The 24,608-nt window shown below is 41.8% G+C and overlaps 1 protein-coding gene across 6 annotated transcripts in view; it reads right to left on the reverse strand.

Annotated features, from left to right (window-relative positions):
* The window catches only part of mpp7a (MAGUK p55 scaffold protein 7a), a 526,318-nt gene that overhangs the window by 107,868 nt on the left and 393,842 nt on the right, over positions 1-24,608 (reverse strand). For all 6 annotated transcript variants that reach the window (XM_063044292.1, XM_063044293.1, XM_063044295.1 and 3 more), the window contains 4 exons: positions 21,169-21,300; positions 19,739-19,820; positions 19,537-19,622; positions 18,183-18,257 (listed from right to left, as the gene is read on the reverse strand). In XM_063044292.1, the coding sequence (XP_062900362.1) occupies positions 18,183-18,257; positions 19,537-19,622; positions 19,739-19,820; positions 21,169-21,300 (375 nt within the window). The remainder of the gene's footprint in view (positions 1-18,182; positions 18,258-19,536; positions 19,623-19,738; positions 19,821-21,168; positions 21,301-24,608) is intronic.

Below are 24,608 nucleotides of genomic sequence, written 5' to 3' on the forward strand. Positions count from 1 at the left end.
ACAAAAATCAGATACTTAGATGCAAAGAAACCTATTCAATATAGTTAGTTGCTTTAAAAAGCCATGTGTTTTGAGAATTACAAATCATTCTGATGCACAACCACACAATTAGCCAATTAAAATGGCCACAAGGTTAAAAAAGGAACAACAATCTGCTTGAGGGCCTCAGTGAGTTGAGGGCAAGAAACTGTTGGCACTTTGGATTGAGGTCCCTCAAATAAGTACTTTATTTTATTTAGCAATACAGCTGCCGTCCATCAAACCCTGACAAACCTGATTTAACTCTAACCTAACTATGAGGCAATTTACAATGACCAATTAATCTACCCAGTACTTCTTTGGACTGTGGGGAGAAACTGGAGGACCCAGAGAACACCCACACATTCCACAGGGACTCCTTACAGAGGACAATGGGTTTGAATTCCTAACTCCAAAGCTCCGAGCTGTAATAGTGTCCCACTAATCGTGACGCTACTGTGGCACCCCTAAAGTCATGCAGTGTCAAACAGGCCTTTCAGCCCAACTGGTCATTGCTGACCAAGATGCACATCTTAGCTGGTCCCATTTGCCAACATTTGTCTCATATCCTTCGTAACATTCCCTATCCATGAACTTGTCCAACTGTCTTTTAAAATCTGTTATTCTATCTGCCTCAATCACTTACTTCCTCATACACACCACCCTATACAATCCTTCCCCTCTCACCTTAAACCTATGCCCACTAGTTGATTTTCCAACCCTAGGAAAAATACTCAACATTCTCCTCATGATTTTATACATCTCTAAAAGGTCACCCCTCATTCTCCTACATTCTGATTTTATTAATAATTATACAATGTAATAACAGACAGAAATGAACAAAATAAACATTATCAGCCTTGATAAGGATGAATTTTCCACCAACGTTAACATAAATTGTTTTACTTCACAGTTTTAAAGGCACTTGATATGCTTTCATATGAAACCATCAACACTAATTCTTATACTGGAGCATTCCAGTGAACTATGTCCTTTAGACAGGTATATGGAGGAATTTAAGGTGGGGGCTTCTATGGGAGGCAGAGTTTGAGGGTCGGCACAACATTGTAGGCCGAAGGGCCTGTACTGTGCTGTACTATTCTATGTCTATGTTCTATGTTATATTCTAACTCCCTGGGTGTTGGCCACAAAGTTAATATCTAATTTTTAACTTTAGGCCATGTTTGAAGAATTTTTCACAAATTTTGTTGAAAGAGTCTTGCCTCCTAACTGACGACAGCCCAAGAAAACAAAACAAGCCAAAATTACCTGCATGAGTTGAAATTTTAAAATTCCTGGCAATTAAACAAGTCAAAATACAGCTTTGACAGTAACAATAAGAAACTCTAAGCAAAGCCAATATCAGAAATGGACAAAAAAAAACCCAACAGAGATGCTCTCCACAGTTGGAGTCAAAACATAATGTGGATGACAGCGTGGGAGCTCTGCATACCCATGGTCATCTTCTAACAAACAGCATTTTGTGACACAAATAGGAATTTTCTACAGCACTTACTGATCACAACTACCAGCCAGTGGTTGCACTTGGTCGGTATTTTAGATAAAGAATTTAGGAAACTGCACAGTTCCTGCTTCACTCAGAATCAGAATCATTATCACTGACGTCGTGAAATTTGTTGTTTTATGACAGTGCAAGATATAAAAAATTGTGATAAGCTACAGATTACAAATACAAACAGTACAAAAGTGGACTAGTGTCCATAGAACATTCAGGAATCTGATGACAGAGGATAAAAAAAAAGTTTAAAAAACATTGAGTGTTGTTCTTCAGGCTCCTGTACTCCTTCCTGATGGTAGTGATCCAGCATTTCAAGAAAAATGCTGTTCCCTTTGTAGAACAGTCAATAAATACTGGACTTCACAAGTTTATAGTGCTTCACCATCAGTTTATGTGAAGGTATGCAGTGCCATTTACTTTGGAGTTCTGTGATCTGGAGGAGAATATGCAAGTTCTGATGTTTCTACATCCTTTTGGGTCTCAGAGGTCAGGATTAAGGTGTTGCAGACTGTGTATCGTTGATAAAACAGAGTACAAACACAATGTCATGGTGATGGAGCAAATGAATGGTTGGGTGGTGAGTATGGTGTGGGTGAAATGATAAATTTTGTTCTGTATGACACTGAGATTCTGTATAACCATTAGAACAGTGCTAATCCAGAATGGTACAGAGTACTTCATCATGCTCCTCTGACCTGCTCTGAGAGAGAGAATGTAGTTGTTTGACTTCCCATTTAAAGTACTGAACAATGTTGTCTAATGGAGGGAGATTGAACAATGGTATGCTACATGTTACATACAGGTGGTTGGGTCACTACTTGTGATGGTCAGCTGCTTCCACTGGCATAATTTGTTATTTGAGCTTGAAAACTGGCAGATCTTTTGCAATCAGATACAGTAGACTGCTTTATTTTCTAAGAAACTGGAAATGAAATCGTACAGTACCACAATTATCCACTCTTCCGATGATGGAAGAATACATATGAAACCATCAATGTGCTTGAGCGCTGAAATAAAATGAAATATACTGGAAATGTAGATCGTCTGTGGAATTTGCCATGCTGTCCTGGGGCTAAGAAGACTAATCCTCAACTATCAAAGCAAATTTCCTTTTGTACAAGATATGACTTCAGTGTGTGAAGTTTTCTAGATTTCCATTCCATTCAATCACCAGGAGTCCTTGACATATTTGGTTAAAGATCTCTTGATCTCAAGGAAGGCTAATCTCAACACAGCTCTTTTGTTGGCATTTAGATTGTGAGTGCAATAAAGTTTAGAGCCATACACTTTGATTAGAAGCTAAAATTAGCACCAGTTAGCAGGTATTGTTTGATAACACAGTCATTTACATCTTCCATCAGTTTGTTGTGACAGAGTAGACTGAAGGGGAGTAGTTGGCTGGATAGTATTGTCTAACGGATATATTAAACTGGATTGATTTTCCAGCTCTATACCTAAACCATTAAAATTTAAGGAGTCCAAAAGCTTTCCAAATAATTTTGCAGCTAAGAAATGTGAGAAAGATGAACAAGAGTACGTTATTTGATCCTTCAAGTCTGTTCTGTAATTCAACAAGACAATGGCTGATTCACTACTTCAAAATCACTTTCCTGTCTTATTCCCTTAATCCCTGGATCCCTGCATTAACAAAGGTATCAGTCTTGACTATAAACGTAATCCATGACTGAACCTGGCTCTCTTGGTTAGAGAATTGCAGAGTGAAGAAATTTATCTTCTTTTCAGATCCATATGGCCGACCATTTATGTTGTTACTGTGACCCCTCTAATTCCAAAACTCCATCCCCAAAAGAAACACCCTCCCCCGGAATACTGCATGCTTCAGTGAGGTCACGTTTCAATCTTCTAAACTGAAGAGTTTAGAGACCTGGCCTGTTCAATCTCTTCTCAAAACTCTCTTCTCAAAGGGAATAACCTGGGGTGTAGATATGTCTTATAATTACAGGAAACATGACATGACAATTATAGGAAATCTAATAATACCCTATTAGGAAATGAGACAGAGTATATGACAGAATTTCTGTAGAGGAACACTTTGCATCTAGTGATCATAATGCCATGAATTTCAAAGTAATTATGGAGTAGGATAGGTCTGGCCCTCAAGTTGAGATTCTGAAATGGAGAAAGGCCAATTTTGATTGTATCAGAATGGATTTGGCTAGGGTGAATTGGGACAGGTTGTTTTCTGGTGAGTGTACTTTTTCTATGACACTATTGGATGGGAGTAGGCACTTTACAGGGTTCAGCAAGGACTAAGTGGGCCAAAGGGCCTGATCCTGTGCTGTATTTTTCTCTGACTCTATGACACCACTTGGTAAATTGGAGGCTTCAAAAGTGAAATGTTGAGAAAACAGTTTGTACGTTTCTGTCACAATAAAAAGCAAGGGCAACAGGTTTAGGGAACCTTGGTTTGAGAGATATTCAGCTCCTGGTTAAGAAGAAGAAGAAAATGCATAGCCTGTATAGGCAGGAAGGAACAAATGAGGTATGTGTAGAGTATAAGAAATGCAAGAGAACACTTAAGGAAATCAGGACGACGAAAATAGGACATGAGTTTTCTCTAGCAGACAAGGTGAAGGAGAATCCCAATGGCTTCTTCAGATATATGAAGAGCAAAAGAATAGCAAGGGATAAAATCCCAAGGGGAACGAATCAATCGACGCAGATGGAGTTCCGATGCCTGTACAACTGGCCTGAGAGTGAGGTTGGATCGTGCTGTAAGGAGGAGTTGGGTCCTAGGCAGAGGAGATTTGATTTCGATGCTCGTACGGCTGGTCCAGGTGTGAGACCGGATTGAGCTGATTTGAAGGGCTTGAGTGCGGTTTCATGTTGGGTGGCCAAATATGGGCCTGGAGCAGGTTGCTGGGTGGCATGGTGTAGTCACCGGGCCCCTCACAGCAACAGTGCCTGTGTCCTATTGTAAGGTACCTTACACTGTTTAGACAATTTAAATGCCAATGCAGATTGGAGGAGACAGCCAATTTCACTCGCCCTCTGTGGTCTTCAGTCCTCTCTCCAGGGTGCCGGAACCTTTCACTGTTCTGTTGTTTGGTCAACTTAAACTCTGGCCCAGGTAGACCGAAAAGACAGGTGTTGGTCAGGACAAGAACCAATTTTAAAGTTGCTGGTGAACGCAGCAGGCCAGGCAGCATCTCTAGGAAGAGGTGCAGTCGACGTTTCAGGCCGAGACCCTTCGTCAGGACTAACTGAAGGAAGAGTGAGTAAGGGATTTGAAAGTTGGAGGGGGAGGGGGAGATCCAAAATGATAGGAGAAGACAGGAGGGGGAGGGATGGAGCCAAGAGCTGGACAGGTGATAGGCAAAAGGGATACGAGAGGATCATGGGACAGGAGGTCCGGGAAGAAAGACAAGGAGGTGGGGGGACCCAGACGATGGGCAAGGGGTATATTCAGAGGGACAGAGGGAGAAAAAGGAGAGTGAGAGAAAGAATGTGTGCATAAAAATAAGTAACAGATGGGGTACGAGGGGGAGGTGGGGCATTAGCGTAAGTTAGAGAAGTCGATGTTCATGCCATCAGGTTGGAGGCTACCCAGACGGAATATAAGGTGTTGTTCCTCCAACCTGAGTGTGGCTTCATCTTTACAGTAGAGGAGGCCGTGGATAGACATGTCAGAATGGGAATGGGACGCCGAATTAAAATGTGTGGCCACTGGGAGATCCTGCTTTCTCTGGCGGACAGAGCGTAGGTGTTCAGCAAAGTGGTCTCCCAGTCTGCGTCAGGCCTTCCTCCCCTTTCTAGATCTTTCTGTCTCTGTCTCTGGAGACAGCTTATCCACTGATGTCTACTATAAGCCTACTGACTCTCACAGCTATCTGGACTATTCCTCTTCTCACCCTGTCCCTTGCAAAAACGCCATCCCCTTCTCGCAATTCCTCCGTCTCCGCCGCATCTGCTCTCAGGATGAGGCTTTTCATTCTGGGACGAGGGAGATGTCTTCCTTTTTTAAAGAAAGGGGCTTCCCTTCCTCCACTATCAACTCTGCTCTTAAATGCATCTCTCCCATTTCACGTACATCTGCTCTCACTCCATCCTCCCGCCACCCCACTAGGAATAGGGTTCCCCTGGTCCTCACCTACCACCCCACCAGACTCCGGGTCCAACATATTATTCTCCGTAACTTCCGCCACCTCCAACGGGATCCCACCACAAGCACATCTTTCCCTCCCCGCCTCTCTCTGCATTCCGCAGGGATCGCTCTCTACGCAACTCCCTTGTCCATTCGTCCCCCCCCATCCCTCCCCACTGATCTCCCTCCTGGCACTTATCCATGTAAGCGGAACAAGTGCTACACATGCCCTTACACTTCCTCCCTTACCACCATTCAGGGCCCCAAACAGTCCTTCCAGGTGAGGCAACACTTCACCTGTGAATTTGGCTGGGGTGATATACTGCGTCCGGTGCTCCCGATGTGGCCTTTTATATATTGGCGAGACCCGACGCAGACTGGGAGACCACTTTGCTGAACATCTACGCTCTGTCCGCCAGAGAAAGCAGGATCTCCCAGTGGCCACACATTTTAATTCCACATCCCATTCCCATTCTGACATGTCTATCCATGGCCTCCTCTACTGTAAAGATGAAGCCACCCTCAGGTTGGAGGAACAACACCTTATATTCCATCTGGGTAGCCTCCAACCTGATGGCATGAACATCGACTTCTCTAACTTCCGCTAATGCCCCACCTCCCCCTCGTACCCCATCTGTTACTTATTTTTATACACACATTCTTTCTCTCACTCTCCTTTTTCTCCCTCTGTCTCTCTGACTATACCCCTTGCCCATCCTCTGGGTCCCCCCCACCTCCTTGTCTTTCTTCCCGGACCTCCTGTCCCATGATCCTCTCGTATCCCTTTTGCCTATCACCCGTCCAGCTCTTGGCTCCATCCCTCCCCCTCCTGTCTTCTCCTATCATTTTGGATCTCCCACTCCCCCTCCAACTTTCAAATCCCTTACTCACTCTTCCTTCAGTTAGTCCTGACGAAGGGTCTCGGCCTGAAACGTCGACTGCACCTCTTCCTAGAGATGCTGCCTAGCCTGCTGCGTTCAGCAGCAACTTTTATGTGTGTTCCTTGAATTTCCAGCATCTGCAGAATTCCTGTTGTTTTTTTTTTCAAGAACCGATTTTGCTTATTCTCCGTGTTGGTTATCTCCACGGTGCTGAGGCGCTGAAGAGTGCTGTGCTCCGTGCCTGCTAATATGATGAGCTGATAAGCGAGGCTTTGGACCTACTATGGGCTGCTCCGGGTCTCAGATCTGAAGACTCAATTTTGGTTCAGAATGCTGTTTTTCACTTCAATTGTTTGCATGATTTGTATTTTTTCTTTCTTTCTCTTAGGCATTGAGTGTTGGGTCTTTCGCTTTTATTTTATTCTTTTTTTTCCCTTAATTTTGAATTTCTTGCTTTGTGGCTACCTGCAAGCAAGCAAATCTTAAGGTTGTAAAATTTATACATTCTTTGATAATAAATGTACTTGAAACTTGTCCTATACAGAAACAGAGATGAATTTCCTGACCAGGTCCTAAGGCTATCCCACTGCAGTTTTCAAATGATGCAAGTTGTCCTTATCACCTGGACAACACTCATTCCTTCACCAATAACATGTTAACAGATTTCTTTGGTATGGAACTTGTCTTTTACAAATAATCTTTTACAGTAGCTGTAACATATTACAGAATCATATAGCAGATCAGAAGGTTTCTCTGTTCCTTGTGCCGATTTGAAGGATCTAGTTGGTTGCATTACTTTGCTTTCTCCCTATAATTTTGTAGCTATTCCCCTTTTACAAGAATGCCATGGACCACAATTTTGCTCAGTTAGTTCTGACAAACCTTTGCTGTTCTAATAGATTTACAGACCCTAGCAAGACCATTGTGGACTTCAGGCATGCCAGGAGTCACACTCACGTCCCCATCTACATCAACGGAACTGTAGTGGAGCGTGTATCAAGCTCTAAATTCCTTGGTCTCCACATTTTCGAGGCTCTCACCTGGCCCCTGAACTCCTCCATCCTGATCAAAAACTGCCCAGCGGATTATTGGCACCCAATTGCCCACCATTGAGAACATCTACCATAAACATTTCCTGGGCAGGGCAAAAAGCATTATCAGGGATGCATCTCACCCTAACCATGGACTTTTTACTCTCCTCCCATCTGGTAGGCGTTACAGGAGCCTCCGCTCCCGCACCAGCAGGCACAGGAAGAGCTTCTTCCCTGAGGTTGTGACACTGCTGAACCTCTCATCACAGCGCTAAGCAGTATTGCATCCGTATTGTACTGTCTCAGTTATTCTATATTTGTGTGCTGTAGCACTTTTTGTATTCGCAGCTATTTTGTAAATAACACTATTCTTTGCATTTCTGGTCAGATGCTAAATGCATTTGTATCTGTACTCGGCACAATGACAATAAAGTTGAATCAAATCTAATCTTCAGATACCCGAGCACTTAAGACGGGAGATCTGCCTGCATAGACTGACCCAAGTATAATCTGACATTGGCGCATAGACCCACTGTTACCAGTGCAAAGAATTGGCTAGCCACAGGATGGTACTTAGATAGAAATGCTAGAGGTTCTCAAACAAGTCAAACAGCATCTGTGAGGAAAGAAGCAGAGTTAATGTTTCAGGTCAATGCCTTTTCTTTAGAGTGGTGCAAAAATTAATTTCCTCTTTGTTTAATTTAAATCTACTAATGCTTTTCTGAAGTGCTTTAACTTCAAGGTATTTTAATATGGCTTAAAAGATTTTGAATATTTTTAAATATCGAAAGACACTCACAAGCATTCAATTTGATTAGGCAAACACGAGGAAATCTGCAGATGCTGGAATTTCAAGCAACGCACATAAAAGTTGCTGGTGAATGCAGCAGGCCAGGCAGCATCTCTAGGAAGAGGTACAGTCGACGTTTCAGGCCGAGACCCTTCGTCAGGTCAAACTGAAGGAAGAGTTAGTAAGAGATTTGAAAGTGGGAGGAAGAGGGGGAGATCTGAAATGATAGGAGAAGACAGGAGGGGGAGGGATGGAGCCAAGAGCTGGACAGTTGATTGGCAAAAGGGATATAAGAGGATCATGGGACAGGAGGCCGAGCGAGAAAGAAAAAGGGGAGGGGGAAGCCCAGAGGATAGGCAAGGGGTACACGAACATAGGTAGGAAGGGATTGAACAAGGGGGGATAAAACCATGTCGAGGTATGCAGAAACGAGTTCGGTGGGGCAGGAGCAAGCTGAGACAATAGGTCGGCCAGGACAGGCAGGTTTGTGGATCTTGGGTAGCAGGTAGAAACGGGAAGTGCGAGGTGTGGGAACTATAAGGTTGGTAGCAGTGGATGGGAGATCCCCTGAGCGGATAAAGTCGGTGATGGTGTGGGAGACAACGGCCTGGTGCTCCTTAGTGGGGTCATGATCGAGGGGTAAATAAGAGGAGGTATCCGCGAGTTATCGCTGTGCCTCGGCAAGGTAGAGGTCAGTGCGCCAGACTACAACAGCACCCCCTTTATCGGCGGGTTTTATAGTAGGGTTAGGATTGGTGCGGAGGGAGTGGATTTTCACTGAAACTTTTTGATGATTTTAAGTTCCCTGGCCCCCACCGCTTTATTTCATCATGGATATCCAGTCCCTATATACTTCCATCCCCCATCAGGAAGGTCTCAAAGCTCTCTGCTTCTTTTTGGATTCCAGACCTAACCAGTTCTCCTCTACCACCACTCTGCTCCGTCTAGCGGAATTAGTCCTTACTCTTAATAATTTCTCCTTTGGCTCCTCCCACTTCCTCGAAACTAGAGGTGTAGCTATGGGCACCCGTATGGGTCCCAGCTATGCCTGCCTTTTTGTTGGCTTTGTGGAACAATCCATGTTCCAAACCTATTCTGGTATTTGTCCCCCACCTTTCCTTCGCTATATCGATGACTGCATTGGCGCTGCTTCCTGCACGCATGCTGAGCTCGTTGACTTCATTAACTTTGCCTCCAACTTTCACCCTGCCCTCAAGTTTACCTGGTCCATTTCTGATACCGCCCTCCCCTTTCTAGATCCTTCTGTCTCTATCCCTGGAGACAGCTTATCTACTGATGTCTACTATAAGCCTTCTGACTCTCACAGCAATCTGGACTATTCCTCTTCTCACCCTGTCTCTTGCAAAAATGCCATTCCCTTCTCGCAATTCTTCCGTCTCCGCCGCATCTGCTCTCAGGATGAGGCTTTTCATTCTAGGACGAAGGAGATGCCCTCCTTTTTTAAAGTGTGACGAGAATACACATAAAATTAAGATGTTTGCTGGCCTGGGTTAGCATCAGTGACATCAGCAAGTGGTCTGCCACCTGCCCTCAGGGGAAGGAGAGATAAGGAACAATGGAGCAGCGTCTGGAGATGTGTAATGAAGGGACGGGGGAGAGAGAGCTGTCTGGAGCGGCTCCCCCCTTTGAACCCTGAACTGTTTGAAGTGGTGGACAGGCGATACCCCAGCAGGAGGATAAAAAGGGACCGGTTCACTAAGGCAAGCACACACGCCACCCGAGGTAACGAGACCCTGGAAGCGGTACGCTTCTCACGAGTCGGTGGGAAGTACCAGACAACGGCCAGGGTGGAAAGGTACGATCAGCGGGAACCCGGTGTGTGTCCGCCCTTGCCTGGGTGCCGGGTTCACTGCAGAGGATCGACCGCATCTGGAGGAGGGGTCACAGTCAGTGACCTCAGGTGACATCACCAAGGACCCGCCCAAAAGTTGCTTGTGAGCCATCCCGCCGGTCTGTGAGTGAAGCCGTGTCTGAATGATCAGTTGCTCCTGTTCTCTCTCTCTCTTCCCCCACGTTGTCCATCGCCATGGCAATGATTACTGTGAACTGAACTACTAAACTGGACTGAATTTTGAGTCACTTTGAAATTTGGTCATTTACCCCTGGACAACGATAGAGCTTGATTGATGCTGTTATCTTAATTCTGTGCACATGTGTGTTTATCATCGCTGAACTGTTGCATTTATTATCCTTTCGATTACTGTGTTGCTTGTTTCTTTAATAAAACTTTCTTAGTTCTAGTACTCCAGACTCCAACTAAGTGATCCATTTCTGCTGGTTTGGCAACTCAGTTACGGGGTACGTAACAAAAGAAAGGGGCTTCCCTTCCTCCACCATCAACTCTGTTCTCAAACGCATCTCCCCGATTTCATGCACATCTGCTCTCACTCCATCCCCCCGCCACCCCACTAGGAATAGGGTTCCCCTTGTCCTCCGGGTCCAACGTATAATTCTCCGTAACTTCCACCTTCTCCAATGGGATTCCACCACTAAGCACATCTTTCACTCCCCCACACACCCCGGTTTCTGCAGGGATTGCTCCCTACGTGTCTCCCTTGTCCATTCGTCCCCCCCATCCCTCCCTACCAATCTCCGTCCTGGCACTTACCCTTGTAAGCGGAACAAGTGCTACACATGCCCTTACACTTCCTCCCTCGCTACCATTCAGGGCCCCAGACAGTCCTTCCAGGTGAGGCGACACTTCGCCTGTGAGTTGGCTGGGGTGATATACTGTGTCTGATGCTCCCGATGTGGCATTCTATATATTGGCGAGACCAAACGCAGGCTGGGAGATCATTTCGCTGAACACCTACGCTCTGTCCGCCAGAGAAAGCAGGATCTCCCAGCGGCCACACATTTTAGTTCCACGCCCCATTCCCATTCTGATATGTCTATCCACGGCCCCCTCTACTGTCAAGATGAAGCCACACTCAGGTTGGAGGAATAACAGCTTATATTCCGTTTGGGTAGCCTCCAACCTGATGGCATGAACAGTGACTTCTCAAACTTCCGCTAATGCCCCACCTCCCCCTCATACCACATCCGTTATTTATTTATATACACACATTCTTTTTCTCTCTCTCCTTTTTCTCCTTCTGCTCCTCTCACTATACCCCTTGCCCATTCTCTGGGCTTACCCCCCTCCCACTTTTCTTTCTCCCTAGGCCTCCTGTCCCATGATCCTCTCCTATCCCTTTTGCCAATCAATTGTCCAGCTCTTGGCTCCATCCCTCCCCCTCCTGTCTTCTCCTATCATTTCAGATCTCCCCCTCCCCCTCCCACTTTCAAATCTCTTACTAGCTCTTCCTTCAGTTAGTCCTGACGAAGGGTCTTGGCCTGAAACGCCAACTGTACCTCTTCCTAGAGATGCTGCCTGGCCTGCTGCATTCACCAGCAACTTTTATGTGTGTTGCATTCAATTTGATTGACAGCTTTTTAGCCACTGGAGTCAGGTGATTATTACAGCAATACAGGGCAGGGCCCAAAACTCACACAGACCCTGCACTGCAGTTAGCCTCTTCAATAAGCCTGGAGATCGCTGCTAGCAGAAGCCCATATTCTGCAATAAAATGCAATAGAGTACGATCCAAGGACAGGATACCTGCAGACACATTTTGAGCATACCAACTGCCATAACAGGGTGGCAACAGTAGCATCATGGTTAGCACAATTGCTTTAATACACCAGCAAATCACTGCTCAGGGTTCAATTCCTGCCACTGACTGTAAGGTATTTGTATGTTCTCCCTGTAACCGCGTGGGATTCCTCCCGTGCTCCGGTTTCTTCCCGCATTCCAGAGACTTACAAGTTAGGGTTAGCAAGTCGTTGGCGTGCTATGTTGGGCCAGAAGCGTGGCGACCCTTGTGGGCTCTCCCCAGCACAAACTGTATTTGTCATTGACATAAAGTACTTATGCATTTCACTGTATACTTGAACATACATTTGACAAATAAAGCTAATCTTTTATATTAACCAGTTTTCCTAATAGGTTTTCTTTTTTGAAGACACTGGAACCTGGAGCAACACAAAAAAATGCTAAAGGAATTCAGCAGGTCAGGCAGTATCTCTGGAGGGAAGTGGACTGTTAACATTTTGAATCATGACCTTCATCTGGACTCAATAGTTTCTCTTTCTTTTTAAATGAGGAATTGATGGGAACCTTGATTGAGCCCAATGAATTTTCTGCACTTTTAGTAGCACTCAACAATTACTTTTTCCTCGCCTCACCCTTCTCCCCTTCTCACTCAATGAACAACCCCTCCATTCTCAGTACACCTGCCCATACAGGTGCAGGAAATGAAATCTCTCTGGGCCACAACAAAATTTGTAGATAAAACAATGTTATGCACTCCAAACAGAGAAAAGACAATAACCATGAGTTTCCAGAAACCCGCCATTTTATTTCTCTCTCATACTTCTATTCCACCCTCTCTCTCAATTTCTTGCACAATAATAACACTCAATACACACTTGAAATAAAGCACATTTAGTTTTATAAGTGTTTGTAAAAAGCACCATTCCTTTGTACATCACAGACTTTACAAAACAAAAATGAGCTCGACAGATTACAGATCATTGTTCCTGTTCTGCCTCTGGAGGCGATGTTTTATATGCAGTTAGAACCATAGAACCATAGAAACTACAGCACAGAAACAGGCCCTTTGGCCCTTCTTGGCTGTGCCGAACCATTTTCTGCCTAGTCCCACTGACCTGCACACGGACCATATCCCTCCATACAGCTCCCATCCATGTATATGTCCAATTTATTCTTAAATGTTAAAAAAGAACCCGCATTTACCACCTCGTCTGGCAGCTCATTCCATACTCCCACCACTCTCTGTGTGAAGAAGCCCCGCCTAATGTTCCCTTTAAACTTTTCCCCCCTCACCCTTAACCCATATCCTCTGGTTTTTTTCTCCCCTTGCCTCAGTGGAAAAAGCCTGCTTGCATTCACTCTATCTATACCCATCATAATTTTATATACCTCTATCAAATCTCCCCTCATTCTTCTACGCTCCAGGGAATAAAGTCCCAACCTATTCAACCTTTCTCTGTAACTGAGTTTCTCAAGTCCCGGCAACATCCTTGTAAACCTTCTCTGCACTCTTTCAACCTTATTTATATCCTTCCTGTAATTTGGTGACCAAAACTGAACAGAATACTCCAGATTTGGCCTCACCAATGCCTTATACAACCTCATCATAACATTCCAGCTCTTATACTCAATACTTTGATTAATAAAGGCCAATGTACCAAAAGCTCTCTTTATGACCCTATCTACCTGTGACGACACTTTTAGGGAATTTTGTATCTGTATTCCCAGATCCCTCTGTTCCACTGCACTCCTCAGTGCCTTACCATTAACCCTGTATGTTCTACGTTGGTTTGTCCTTCCAACGTGCAATACCTCACACTTGTCAGTATTAAACTCCATCTGCCATTTTTCAGCCCATTTTTCCAGCTGGTCCAAGTCCCTCTGTTGGCTCTGAAAACCTTCCTCACTGTCTACTACACCTCCAATCTTTGTATCATCAGCAAACTTGCTGATCCAACTTACCACATTATCATCCAGATCATTGATATAGATGACAAATAACAATGGACCCAGCACTGATCCCTGTGGCACACCACTAGTCACAGGCCTCCACTCAGAGAAGCAATTCTCTACTATCACTCTCTGGCTTCTTCCATCGAGCCAATGTCTAATCCAATTTACCACCTCTCCATGTATACCTAGCGACTGAATTTTCCTAACTAACCTCCCATGCGGGACCTTGTCAAAGGCCTTACTGAAGTCCATGTAGACAATATCCACTGCCTTCCCTTCATCCACTTTCCTGGTAACCTCCTCGAAAAACTCCAACAGATTGGTCAAACATGACCTACCACGCACAAAGCCATGTTGACTCTCCCTAATAAGCCCCTGTCTATCCAAATGCTTGTACAAACATTGATAGACAGTTTGTTTTGTACAAACATCACTTCCTGTTTGTAAGCTTTTTTTGTACATCATTTCCAGCAAAGATTAATTTGAATTTTGACTTGGAGCAAATACATCCATCTCCACTCACTTATTATTTGCCCTTGAGACAGCAATATCTGTGAGTCTTAAGCTTTCTTAATATTGGTAAACATTTACCAGATGTACATTGAAGGAAGTATTATGTTCATCATTCATAGTAATTAAGATATCATTGCACCATAAGTTCACTCTAGTCTACAGCATAGCTATAGACTGTTGCACATGTGTATTAACTTGTTTAATAGTAGTCGTGAGAATAATCTATAATATAAATATTTTCAGGCACGTGATGGTTCTGCATTGAATCTAATATGTGTTTTACTTAACTTTTCTGCAGTTTCACCAAGTTTTCTCATTAAAAACCCTGAAGAAAGTTTCTGGCTTGGATGATTTTTGATGAGGCGTTTAACTCCCTGCCAAGCTTTGTACACAATGCATTGGGGGGGGGGGCACAGTAGAGTTGGTAGAGTTCCATAAGTTTACTTATATCTTGCCCTAATCAATATTTTGTTTCTGTACTTACCATATAACAACAGACTTGCCCATCTGCCAGTTAGTCAGGTAATCTCTCATGCCTCTCACCCTATCACATCACAACTATTCCTGCGCAAACAAGAGGAAATCGGAAGATGCTGGAAATTCAAGCAACACACACAAAAAAAACCGCTGGTGAATGCAGTAGGCCAAGCAGCATCTATAGGAAGAGGTACAGTCGACGTTTCGGGATGAGACCCTTCATCAGGACTAACTGAAGGAAGAGATAGTAAGAGATTTGAAAGTGGGAGGGGGAGGGGGAGATCTGAAATGATAGGAGAAGACAGGAGGGGGAGGGATGGAGCTAAGAGCTGGACAGTTGATTGGCAAAAGGGATACAAGGCTGGAGAAGGGAGAGGATCATGGGACGGGAGGCCAAGGGAGAAAGAAAGGGGGAGGGGAGACCAGAGGATGGGCAAGGAGTTATAGTGAGAGGGAGAAAAAAGAGAGAGAAAAAGGGGAAATAAATAAATAAATAAAGGACGGGGTATGAAGGGGAGGTGGGGCATTAACAGAACTTGGCATGTTAACAGTTCATGCCATCAGGTTGGAGGCTACCCAGACGAATACAGGTGTCCCCCGCTTTTCGAACGTTCGCTTTACGAAACCTCACTGTTACGAAAGACCTACATTAGTACCCTAATTTCACTGTCAGATGGTGTTTTCACTGTTACGAAAAAAAAAATTCAGCACACAATAAAAAATCAGCGCGCGAAAAAAATCAGCGCACAATAAAAGGCAGCACACCCCAAGCAGCCGCTCTCCCCCGGATTCGGAACTCCTTTGCTTTAACACGTGCCTGTAAGCAGCCGTTTGCAAGATGAGTTCTATGGTATCGGAAAAGCCTGAAAGAGCTCGTAAGGGTGTTACACTTATGGTAAAACTAGACATAATTAAGCATGTTGATCGTGGTGAACGAACTAGGGACAATGTGAGTTTGGCTTGTGGAAGCTGATGAACATGATGCTGAAGAGGTTTTGGCATCCCATGACCAAGAACTGACAGATGAAGAACTGATGCAATTGGAAGAAAAAAGGATAACAATGGAAACTGAATGGTAATGATAAAGTACAACTTCAATTTTGAAAGGGTACATTGGTTTAGGGGATATTTGCAGGATGGTTTGAGTCCTTATTAAAGAACTGTGTGATAGAAAAGTGCATGAGGCTCAGCAGTCAAGCAAGCTTTCCACATCAGCCACAACAGACGACGAACCTCGACCTTCGACATCGAGGCGGGCAGAGATAGAAGAAGATGAGCCGCCTGCTCTAATGGAAACAGGCGACGAGATGACACCCCAGTGTCTCACCACCACAACCCCCAGACCACGGACAGATACCGATTCGCGGAGAATGCAAAGGTAGCTGGGAGGCACACAGCACATCTTTAAGAAAAAAGCCGAAATAAACATGCTAATTAATTAGGTGCCGCCAACACGTAATTGTCGGCCCAGGTCAGAGACGACGCAATCGGAAATCGGCACTGATCTGGGCCAACAATTACGGGCGGCACCTAATTAATTAGCATGTTTGTTTCGGCTTTTTTCTTAAAGACGTGCTGCGTACCTCCCAGCTACCGCTGGACCCCTGTGTTCTCCGCGGCAATATATCGCTCAGCGGCCCGGAGGGTGGGGGCCACTGCACCACCCAAACTCCGAGAAGTCTAACACACCATCGTGTGCTCGGCGCTGTCTTCCCGATTCCTGTAAATGATACTACACTGTACATACATTATTTCTACTTTATATAGGCTTTGTATTTTTACGTGTTATTTGGTATGAGTTGGCAGCTTCATAGCTTAAAGGTTACTGGAGAGAGTGTTCTTGCCAACAGCGCTTGAGTGAGATTTTCTGCCAACGGCACTTGCATGAGATTTTTGCTTCGGCGAACAGTTCAGTAATGATTGTGGAAAAGTATTTCTACTTTATATAGGCTGTGTATTTATTGTATCATTCCTGCTTTTACTATATGTTACTGTTATTTAAGGTTTTATGTGTTACTTGGCATGATTTGGTAGGTTATTTTTGGGTCTGCGAACGCTCACAAAATTTTCCCATATAAATAAATGGTAATTGCTTCTTCGCTTTACGACATTTCGGCTTTCGAACCCTTTCATAGGAACACTCTACCCTCGGATGGTGGGAGAAACCTGTATAAGATGGATAGACATATCAGAATGGGAACAGGACGTGGAATTAAAGTGGCCACACATTTTAATTCCACGTCCCATTCCCATTCTGATATGTCTATACATGGCCTCCTCTACTGTCAAGATGAAGCCACACTCAAGTTGGAGGAACACCACCTTATATTCTGTCTGGGTAGCCTCCAACCTGATGGCATGAACACTGACTTCTTTGACTTCCGTTAATGCCCCACCTCCCCTTCATACCCCATCCCTTATTTATTTATTTCCTTCTTTTCCTTCTTTTTTTCTCTCTCTGTCCCTCTCACTATAACTCCTTGCCCAGCGTCCCGTCCCATGATCCTCTCCCTGATGAAGGGTCTCAGCCTGAAACGACAACTATTCCCTTTTGTTCTTTACTCTCACCTCAGCTGAAATACACTTAGTGCTAATTTTTCTCCAGACCAGATTAAAGTTCACTGACCTAAAATGGCAATTGTTTCTCTTTCCACAGACACAATCTGATACACTCAGTACCTCTCATGTATTTTGTTCTTATTCTTGATGATCTTATGGGTTGCACTCAAATCAGAAGTCAGTGTTGCACATTGCTGTTGTTGACTACAGTGATGCTGGTGGTGGACGGAAAGCGAGGTGTGATCTGCTGAACAAAATATCTAACTTGAACTCAATATTTTGCAACTAAGTTAAAAAAAACATATTCATTATCAAGAACCTTGGTGCTGATCGGTGTACCAAACCATTTGATAGCCTGTGCACCAGATTACTAAAAGACCATTAGACATAAAAGCAGAATTAGCCCATTCAACCCACTGAGTTTGCTCTGCATTCTGTCATGAGTGATTTATTATCCCTCTCAACCCCATTCTCCTGCCTTATTTTATTCTAATCAGTCATCTATAATATAACTTTTTATAGATAATATACCTTTGTATTTACACATAAACCTTAGTTCTTCTTCAAGTAATACATAGCTTCAATTAAAATAAGTTTCAAATCATTTCTGACTTGTCTCACAGATGCCCTGCAATTGTATCACCAGAAGCAGTGTAAATGATGGCATTCCCAGAAAAAAATCTGTCGATTTAATTATCTTTAACTGACAGAACTGCCTACCTTACTTTCTTTAGTTGGAGTCTCTTCTTTAATTCCTGGAATAATTTTAAAAGTTATTGCTCCTTGTGATTGAGCCTAGACGGAAATGTGAAATGCACATATTAATTGATAAGGTTCTTCTTCAGTAAGGAAAAAAAATCAAAAGAATAATGGAAGTAATGATATTATGAAATAATAAAAGAATCACAATTAATGTAACACTATTTCTGGTCCTTCGGCTACATATTTCCCTCAGTGGTTCTTAAGAGTGAACCATGAACCAGAAGTACTACAGAGAATGCGTGTGTTTAATCGAGCATGCATTTTAATTACTCTGATTTTGTAGTTGTGATGACAACAAAATTGACTGCATTTACCATTATTACACTGCAAGATTCTTGGAGTACACATTAATTGGGTTCAATGTGGAAAGCCAGAGACTGATGTCTGTGGTTTTGTTCTCCTCAGCTGATTGTTCTGTTTTGTAACCTTTTCCCCCAGAATAAATGAATTGATGAAAATGTTTGATATATAGAGACTATTTTCACTACAAAATACCCAAGAGAGTATAACTGGGGGATAACTGTAACTTTGCAGTCTCTAGTCCTAAAATAAAATAGGCATGCTTGGACTACAATTCTTTTTGATAAATACACAAAATAGATTTTAACATAATAAATTGCTTTCATATCCTATATATACTGAATTATTTTTTTCACTTTCTGGTACTGTGTCTGGGATATAATTTTAAACCTGACTTGCTTCTGAATCAGCTTGATGACACCTCTTCTGCTGAAGCCCTTGAACTGGATCTTGAAAATGGGCAGCCCAACATAAAGTTTATCAGATGTCAGGTTGACGACCAGTGATCATTTCCTTTTATAAATACTGCATAATATATGAACCACATGCCACAGCATGTAAGATGCATGATAACTAAAACTAACTAATAGGTTAGTTGTTTCAATTAAGTATTGTCTTTGATTTAGTTCAAATACTTGCCAAACTGATAAATCATATTCATCTCACTCCACTTGGTTTTCTGTCTTTCATCACTTATGTGCATCAAAGAAACAGCTAGCTCACATAACTAACAGTACTCTTAGACTTTTAGGAGGTTTAGTGCAAAGGACAGAAGTGATTTGCTGGTATCCCTATTACTTGTTTACTTGTAGGCTGGAAGGCAGATTTACGGCATTGAAAAATGTATAAAATATTAAAACCAAACAGCTTATTCTCCAAGTCAAAATGGAGACCTAAGGTGTGGTCCATGGATAAAGTCAAGCCAAAAGGAATTCATTTAATAGACTTATTAACTCACAGAATATGAAATCAGGGTTTACAATAATTCCAATGTTCTCACTGACATACATACCAATATCTGTATGATTTCCTCAGGCCTTTTATCATCAACTGCGATTCCATTAACTTCTCTCAGTTCATCTCCGATATGGATTAGACCTATTTCAACAAAGATGCTTCAACAACATTGAAAATGACCACTTATTTTTCCCATTCTAAAAAGGACACACTTTCAAAGCTACTTTCAGAGGACATAATTGTAAGTGAATTTGTACCACTTCTGTCTGCAGCTCCTCCTCTCATTATTCTTGCCACAACAATAGCACCAGTGTGTTCATCTCTTCTTATTGTTGCTCCCTAATAACCAGAAAAACCAAATGAACAAGCATTCTTCACAAATGTGCATGCATAAAAACAAGTTTTACACTAAGTCAATATCATAAAGTTAGTTTTCAAAATTAATCACTAGTCAAAGCTGAATATGTGATCATTATCTGAACAGTTAAAATAATATTTGAACTAAAATCCCATTAAGTAAAAACGTTTTTAATTAGACACAATATTGTCCTCAATAATTACATTATATTTTAGTACTTAACATTGTGACTTTTTCTTCACCGGTAGATTAAAAAAAACATACTATACTGAAGGCTCAATGACATGGGTTGTTAGTGTTAAAGGTATTTACTGTGTGCATTGCAGTAATGCAGAATGTATCATTTCAAATGTCTTTACAATGAGCTGTGTGCATCTGATATAAATTATAATTTGAAACAAATTATTAAAAAAATGTTAATCACTGAGATTGAAGCTAATTGCATGGAAAAGGAGTCATGATAGAGTAAAACAATGAAGTTCAGATCAGTACTGGGGTAATTTACCCATGTCATCAGTTATGATCCATTTATCCATTTTAACTGCAAAACACATTGGAATATGTTATAGTTTTTTGTAATGGGATGCTATAAATACTAGCAAATTTATTTTTGATTAGCATCTTACTTAAAAACTGCATATTATTGCTTAATAATCTCCAAAATTAGTATCCTGTCTGACTGATGTGCAAGTGACACAGAAATGCATTTAAAGCTCCCAATACAGACCAATTATGGGATTTAAAAGAAACGTGGATTTACACGGCATTCTTAAAAAATACCCAAAAGCCGATAAAAACTTCTATAGAGTCAAAAAGATTTATTAGAAAGGTAACCAACAGATTCATAAGAAGCATAAGTTTTATGGAAAGTATTAAAGAATCAGATTTGGCCAAGGATCTCTGGAGCTTCAAAGCCAGATGGCTGATTTATAGAAATGCTGTGCCTAAGTAGCAGCCCCATGAAGGCTTGAAAATAACTATTGTACTCTAACTCTTGTACCAGTCACCAGTTAATCAATAGGATTAATTGCAGTTATAGACCAGAATGCACCCTACTACACAAGTAAAGTTTTGCATTCATTTTGCCCAGCTATGCTTCTGCAGTAATGTGCAGGAATGTTATGGGGGCGGGGCAAGGGGTGAGGTTGAGGGTGAGAAGGTGCATCCCTGAAGTAGATATAATGTCATCAGCAACAGACCAATGACAGATACTGTGATTTGCTTAAATGATAATGGTATGCAGTTTTTAAAAGTGCACAATTTAGTACAGGACTTTTTTTGCAGGTCCAAAAGAACTAAGTCATTATAATCTTAAATGTATCACTTTACCAGAGGCTCTTTGTTTTTAACAAGTCGAATAATTTTTACTGAATCTTCATCATCATCAAAATCATCTGGCATTGGGGGTAATACAGGATCATAATTCTTCGTAGCCACTGTGTCATGAACAGACAGTAAAGCCTGCAAAAATTCAGTTAATAAACCATCATGTCAAATAAAGTAGGTTTTAATGATGACAGTTAAGTAGAGAACAGTATGCTTCTAGGTTCTGGAGGTTCACTAACTGTTCACATTTCATTTTATAACAAACCAGATGTCTTTTATTTTGAAACAGTACCAATGACATGCAAGTCTATAGTTTAACTATCTGAGGTTTAATCATATCCCAAACCCAACTTCAGTCCTTATCCAAATAGGTATTTCAATTAAACCAATATATTTGCTTCTCATGGAATTTATGGAATTCTTTGCTACAGGCAGCTGGAGACCAAGTGTCTTTATGTATACTTAAGACAGAGGTTGATAGATTCTTGATTAGTTAGGGCATGAAGGAACACGAGGAGAAGGCAGCAGACTGGGGCTAAGAGGAAAATTGGATCAGCCATGACGAAATGGCAGAGCAGACTCGATGGGCCAAATGGCCTAATTCTATTCCTATATCTTGTAGTCTTATGACTTTCCAGAGCACACTGCACCAGAAGCAGGATACATACTCTGGAACTTCACCGACAATACTGGAGAAACTCAGCAGGTCAGGCAGCATCTATGGAGGGAAATGAACATCTGGCACTTTTATTACCCAATCTGAATAAATTCAAAACACTGAATGAAAATTTTTAATATGGTTAATACAATTTAAACGAGAAAAAGACAGACCAAAATAAAAATACTGCTCAAAAATCAAAAAGCCTGCCCATGCAATGTTTCAATGGCCTGAAATATTACTTCTCTTCATCTGCCTGTCTGTCTGGAGAATGCTGAAAACTTTCAAATGTTTCGAAAATTTCTTGTGTCTCCCAGATTAGAATTTGCTTGGAAGAGTAATAGTTTAAGAGATCATGGTTTAGGCTCTAGTGTCTGCAAAACAGATTTTGTAAGAACCAGATAGAATACACTGTCTCAAAAAGAATTCCAAATGGTAAAAATGAATTTTAAAAATTGCAAAATTTGAAATAATAGAAGCAAATGGAGAACTCTTCTCATGAAGGATCCTCAATCTGATATATAACATATATTTATTTTTCCACAGATCCTGCCTGACCTGATGAATATTTCCAGAATTTGTTACTTCTGGATTTCATATATTAACTACAGAATCCAGTTACAAAAATAATTATAATATTCAAACATGGCAGATATAAAAAGGCAAAACACTGCAAAGTAAAGCATTGGTAATTACTTTTCATAATGTCTTCAGTTAAATAGCTCAAATATAATATAAAATGCAATGTCCAAATGGAAAAGCAATTGTTTACAGTCTGTTGTTGTGAGTCATCTGATTACCTTACAGTCATTAGTCACTGGGATAATTCTAACTGTTTGGATAAAGATATCTGAAGTAAATAATTACACAGCATTAGTAACTCAGTTAAGTGTCAAAGAGGTGTCAGTAAAAACTTCAAGAAGAGTGTAGTACAGGAACAGGCCTTCTAGCCCACCAAGACCATGACTATTGTGCTAATCCAATTTATACCACCTGCCTGCGTATGACCCGTGACCTTCTATTCTCAGCCTGTTCATGAGCTTGTCGAAACGCCTTATAAATATTGCTATCATATCAGCTTCTATAATTTCTCCTTGCAGTACGTGCTGCCACTTTCTGTGTAAAAAATAACATGCTTTGCACCTATTTAAACGTTCCCTCATGTAAAACTGATGCACTCTAGTATCTGACATTTACACTACGTGGCTGACTATTTATCCCATCTATGCCTTAAATAACATTCTATATTTCTGTCAGGTTGCACACTGCTCATCCCCACACTCAGCCTCAATGCTCCAGAGAAAACAATTCAACTTCACCCAAACTCTCCTATTGCCTAATACACTCAAATCTGGACTCATCCCGGTGAACTTCTGCAGCCTCTCCAAAGTTTCCACACATTTCCTTTGGTATGGCATGCACAACAGCACACAATAATGCAGTCTAACCAATGTTTTATAAAGCCACAACACAATCTACCAACTATTATACATAATACAACTATTAAGGGAAGCTAAGGCAACATTCCTTGCTACCTGCAAATGCTCTATTTTTTGTGCCATCTACAAATTGTCCACCTATATTACCATCCAAGTCACTAGTATATATTTATAGAACATAGAACAGTACAGCATGGGAACAGACACTTCAGCCTACAATGTTGTGCTGAACTAATCAAATGTCAAACCAAATTAATCCCTTATGCTTACACAATGTCCTTATCAGAATCAAAATCAGATTTAATGTCACTGGCATATGCTGTGAAATGTGTTGCTTTGCCGCAGCAGTACGTTGCAATATATAATAATAAAGAAAATATAATTGTAGTTAGAAATATACAATGGATTCGGGTTAATTGGGCCATCGGTTAATCAGGGTAGCCACTTATTTTGGACAATTCTTAAATAATGAAAACTAATCAAGAAATAGCAGGGATTCCCCTCTTTAGTTTGGGACAGTACGCTGCTTAATTGGGACATAAGACTGTTGTCAAATATCTTCTATATAGCATCAGTTGGGTGCACTTGTGTTTAAAAAACAGTGATTTTTGTCACTGATAGTTGCCAAGAAATAAGCAATAAGACAATTCTGAACTGTTTTGCTCACTGCGGTTTCATCCCAGAAATGGGCGCAAGTAAAAATAAAACAATTTTACTACTTCAACAAGTTAGGAACTGTGAAGCATTTGAAGGTATCAACAATCAGCTTGAACGTTTAAGTGAAAGTGAAGAATTGGAGGATACAATCAGTGAAAGCATTGTATGAAGGCAGTCCATTATCTGCACTGACTCTCTTCATTTATAGTCAATCAGAAGAACACAGTGGCATACACTAGAAGAATTCCTCCATCGATAACTCATAAAGTTTAAAGTTAATTTATCAAAGTACATATAGGCCACCATATACAACCCTGAGATTCATTTTCTTGTGGGCATAATCAATTAATCCATAATAGAGTAATAACGGTAAGAGAAGCAATGAAAGACCACAACTACTTGAGTGATCAACCAGTGGGTAAAAGCCATCAAACTGTGCAAATACAAAACAAAACAATAAGAAATAAATAAATAATACTGAGAACATGAGATAAAGAGTACTTCGAAGTGAGTGCAAGGTTGTGGGAACATTTCAATGATGAGACAAGTGAAGTTGAGTGAAGTTATCCCTTGTATTTCAAGAACCTGATGGTTGAGGGTTAATAACTGTTCCTAAACCTGGTGGTATGGATCCTGAGGTTCCTGTGCCTTCTTCCTGATTTCTGCAGTGAGAAGAGAACGTGTCCTGG

Source organism: Mobula hypostoma, chromosome 3, assembly GCF_963921235.1.
Source record: "Mobula hypostoma chromosome 3, sMobHyp1.1, whole genome shotgun sequence".
In the NCBI taxonomy this organism is placed as follows: domain Eukaryota; kingdom Metazoa; phylum Chordata; class Chondrichthyes; order Myliobatiformes; family Myliobatidae; genus Mobula; species Mobula hypostoma.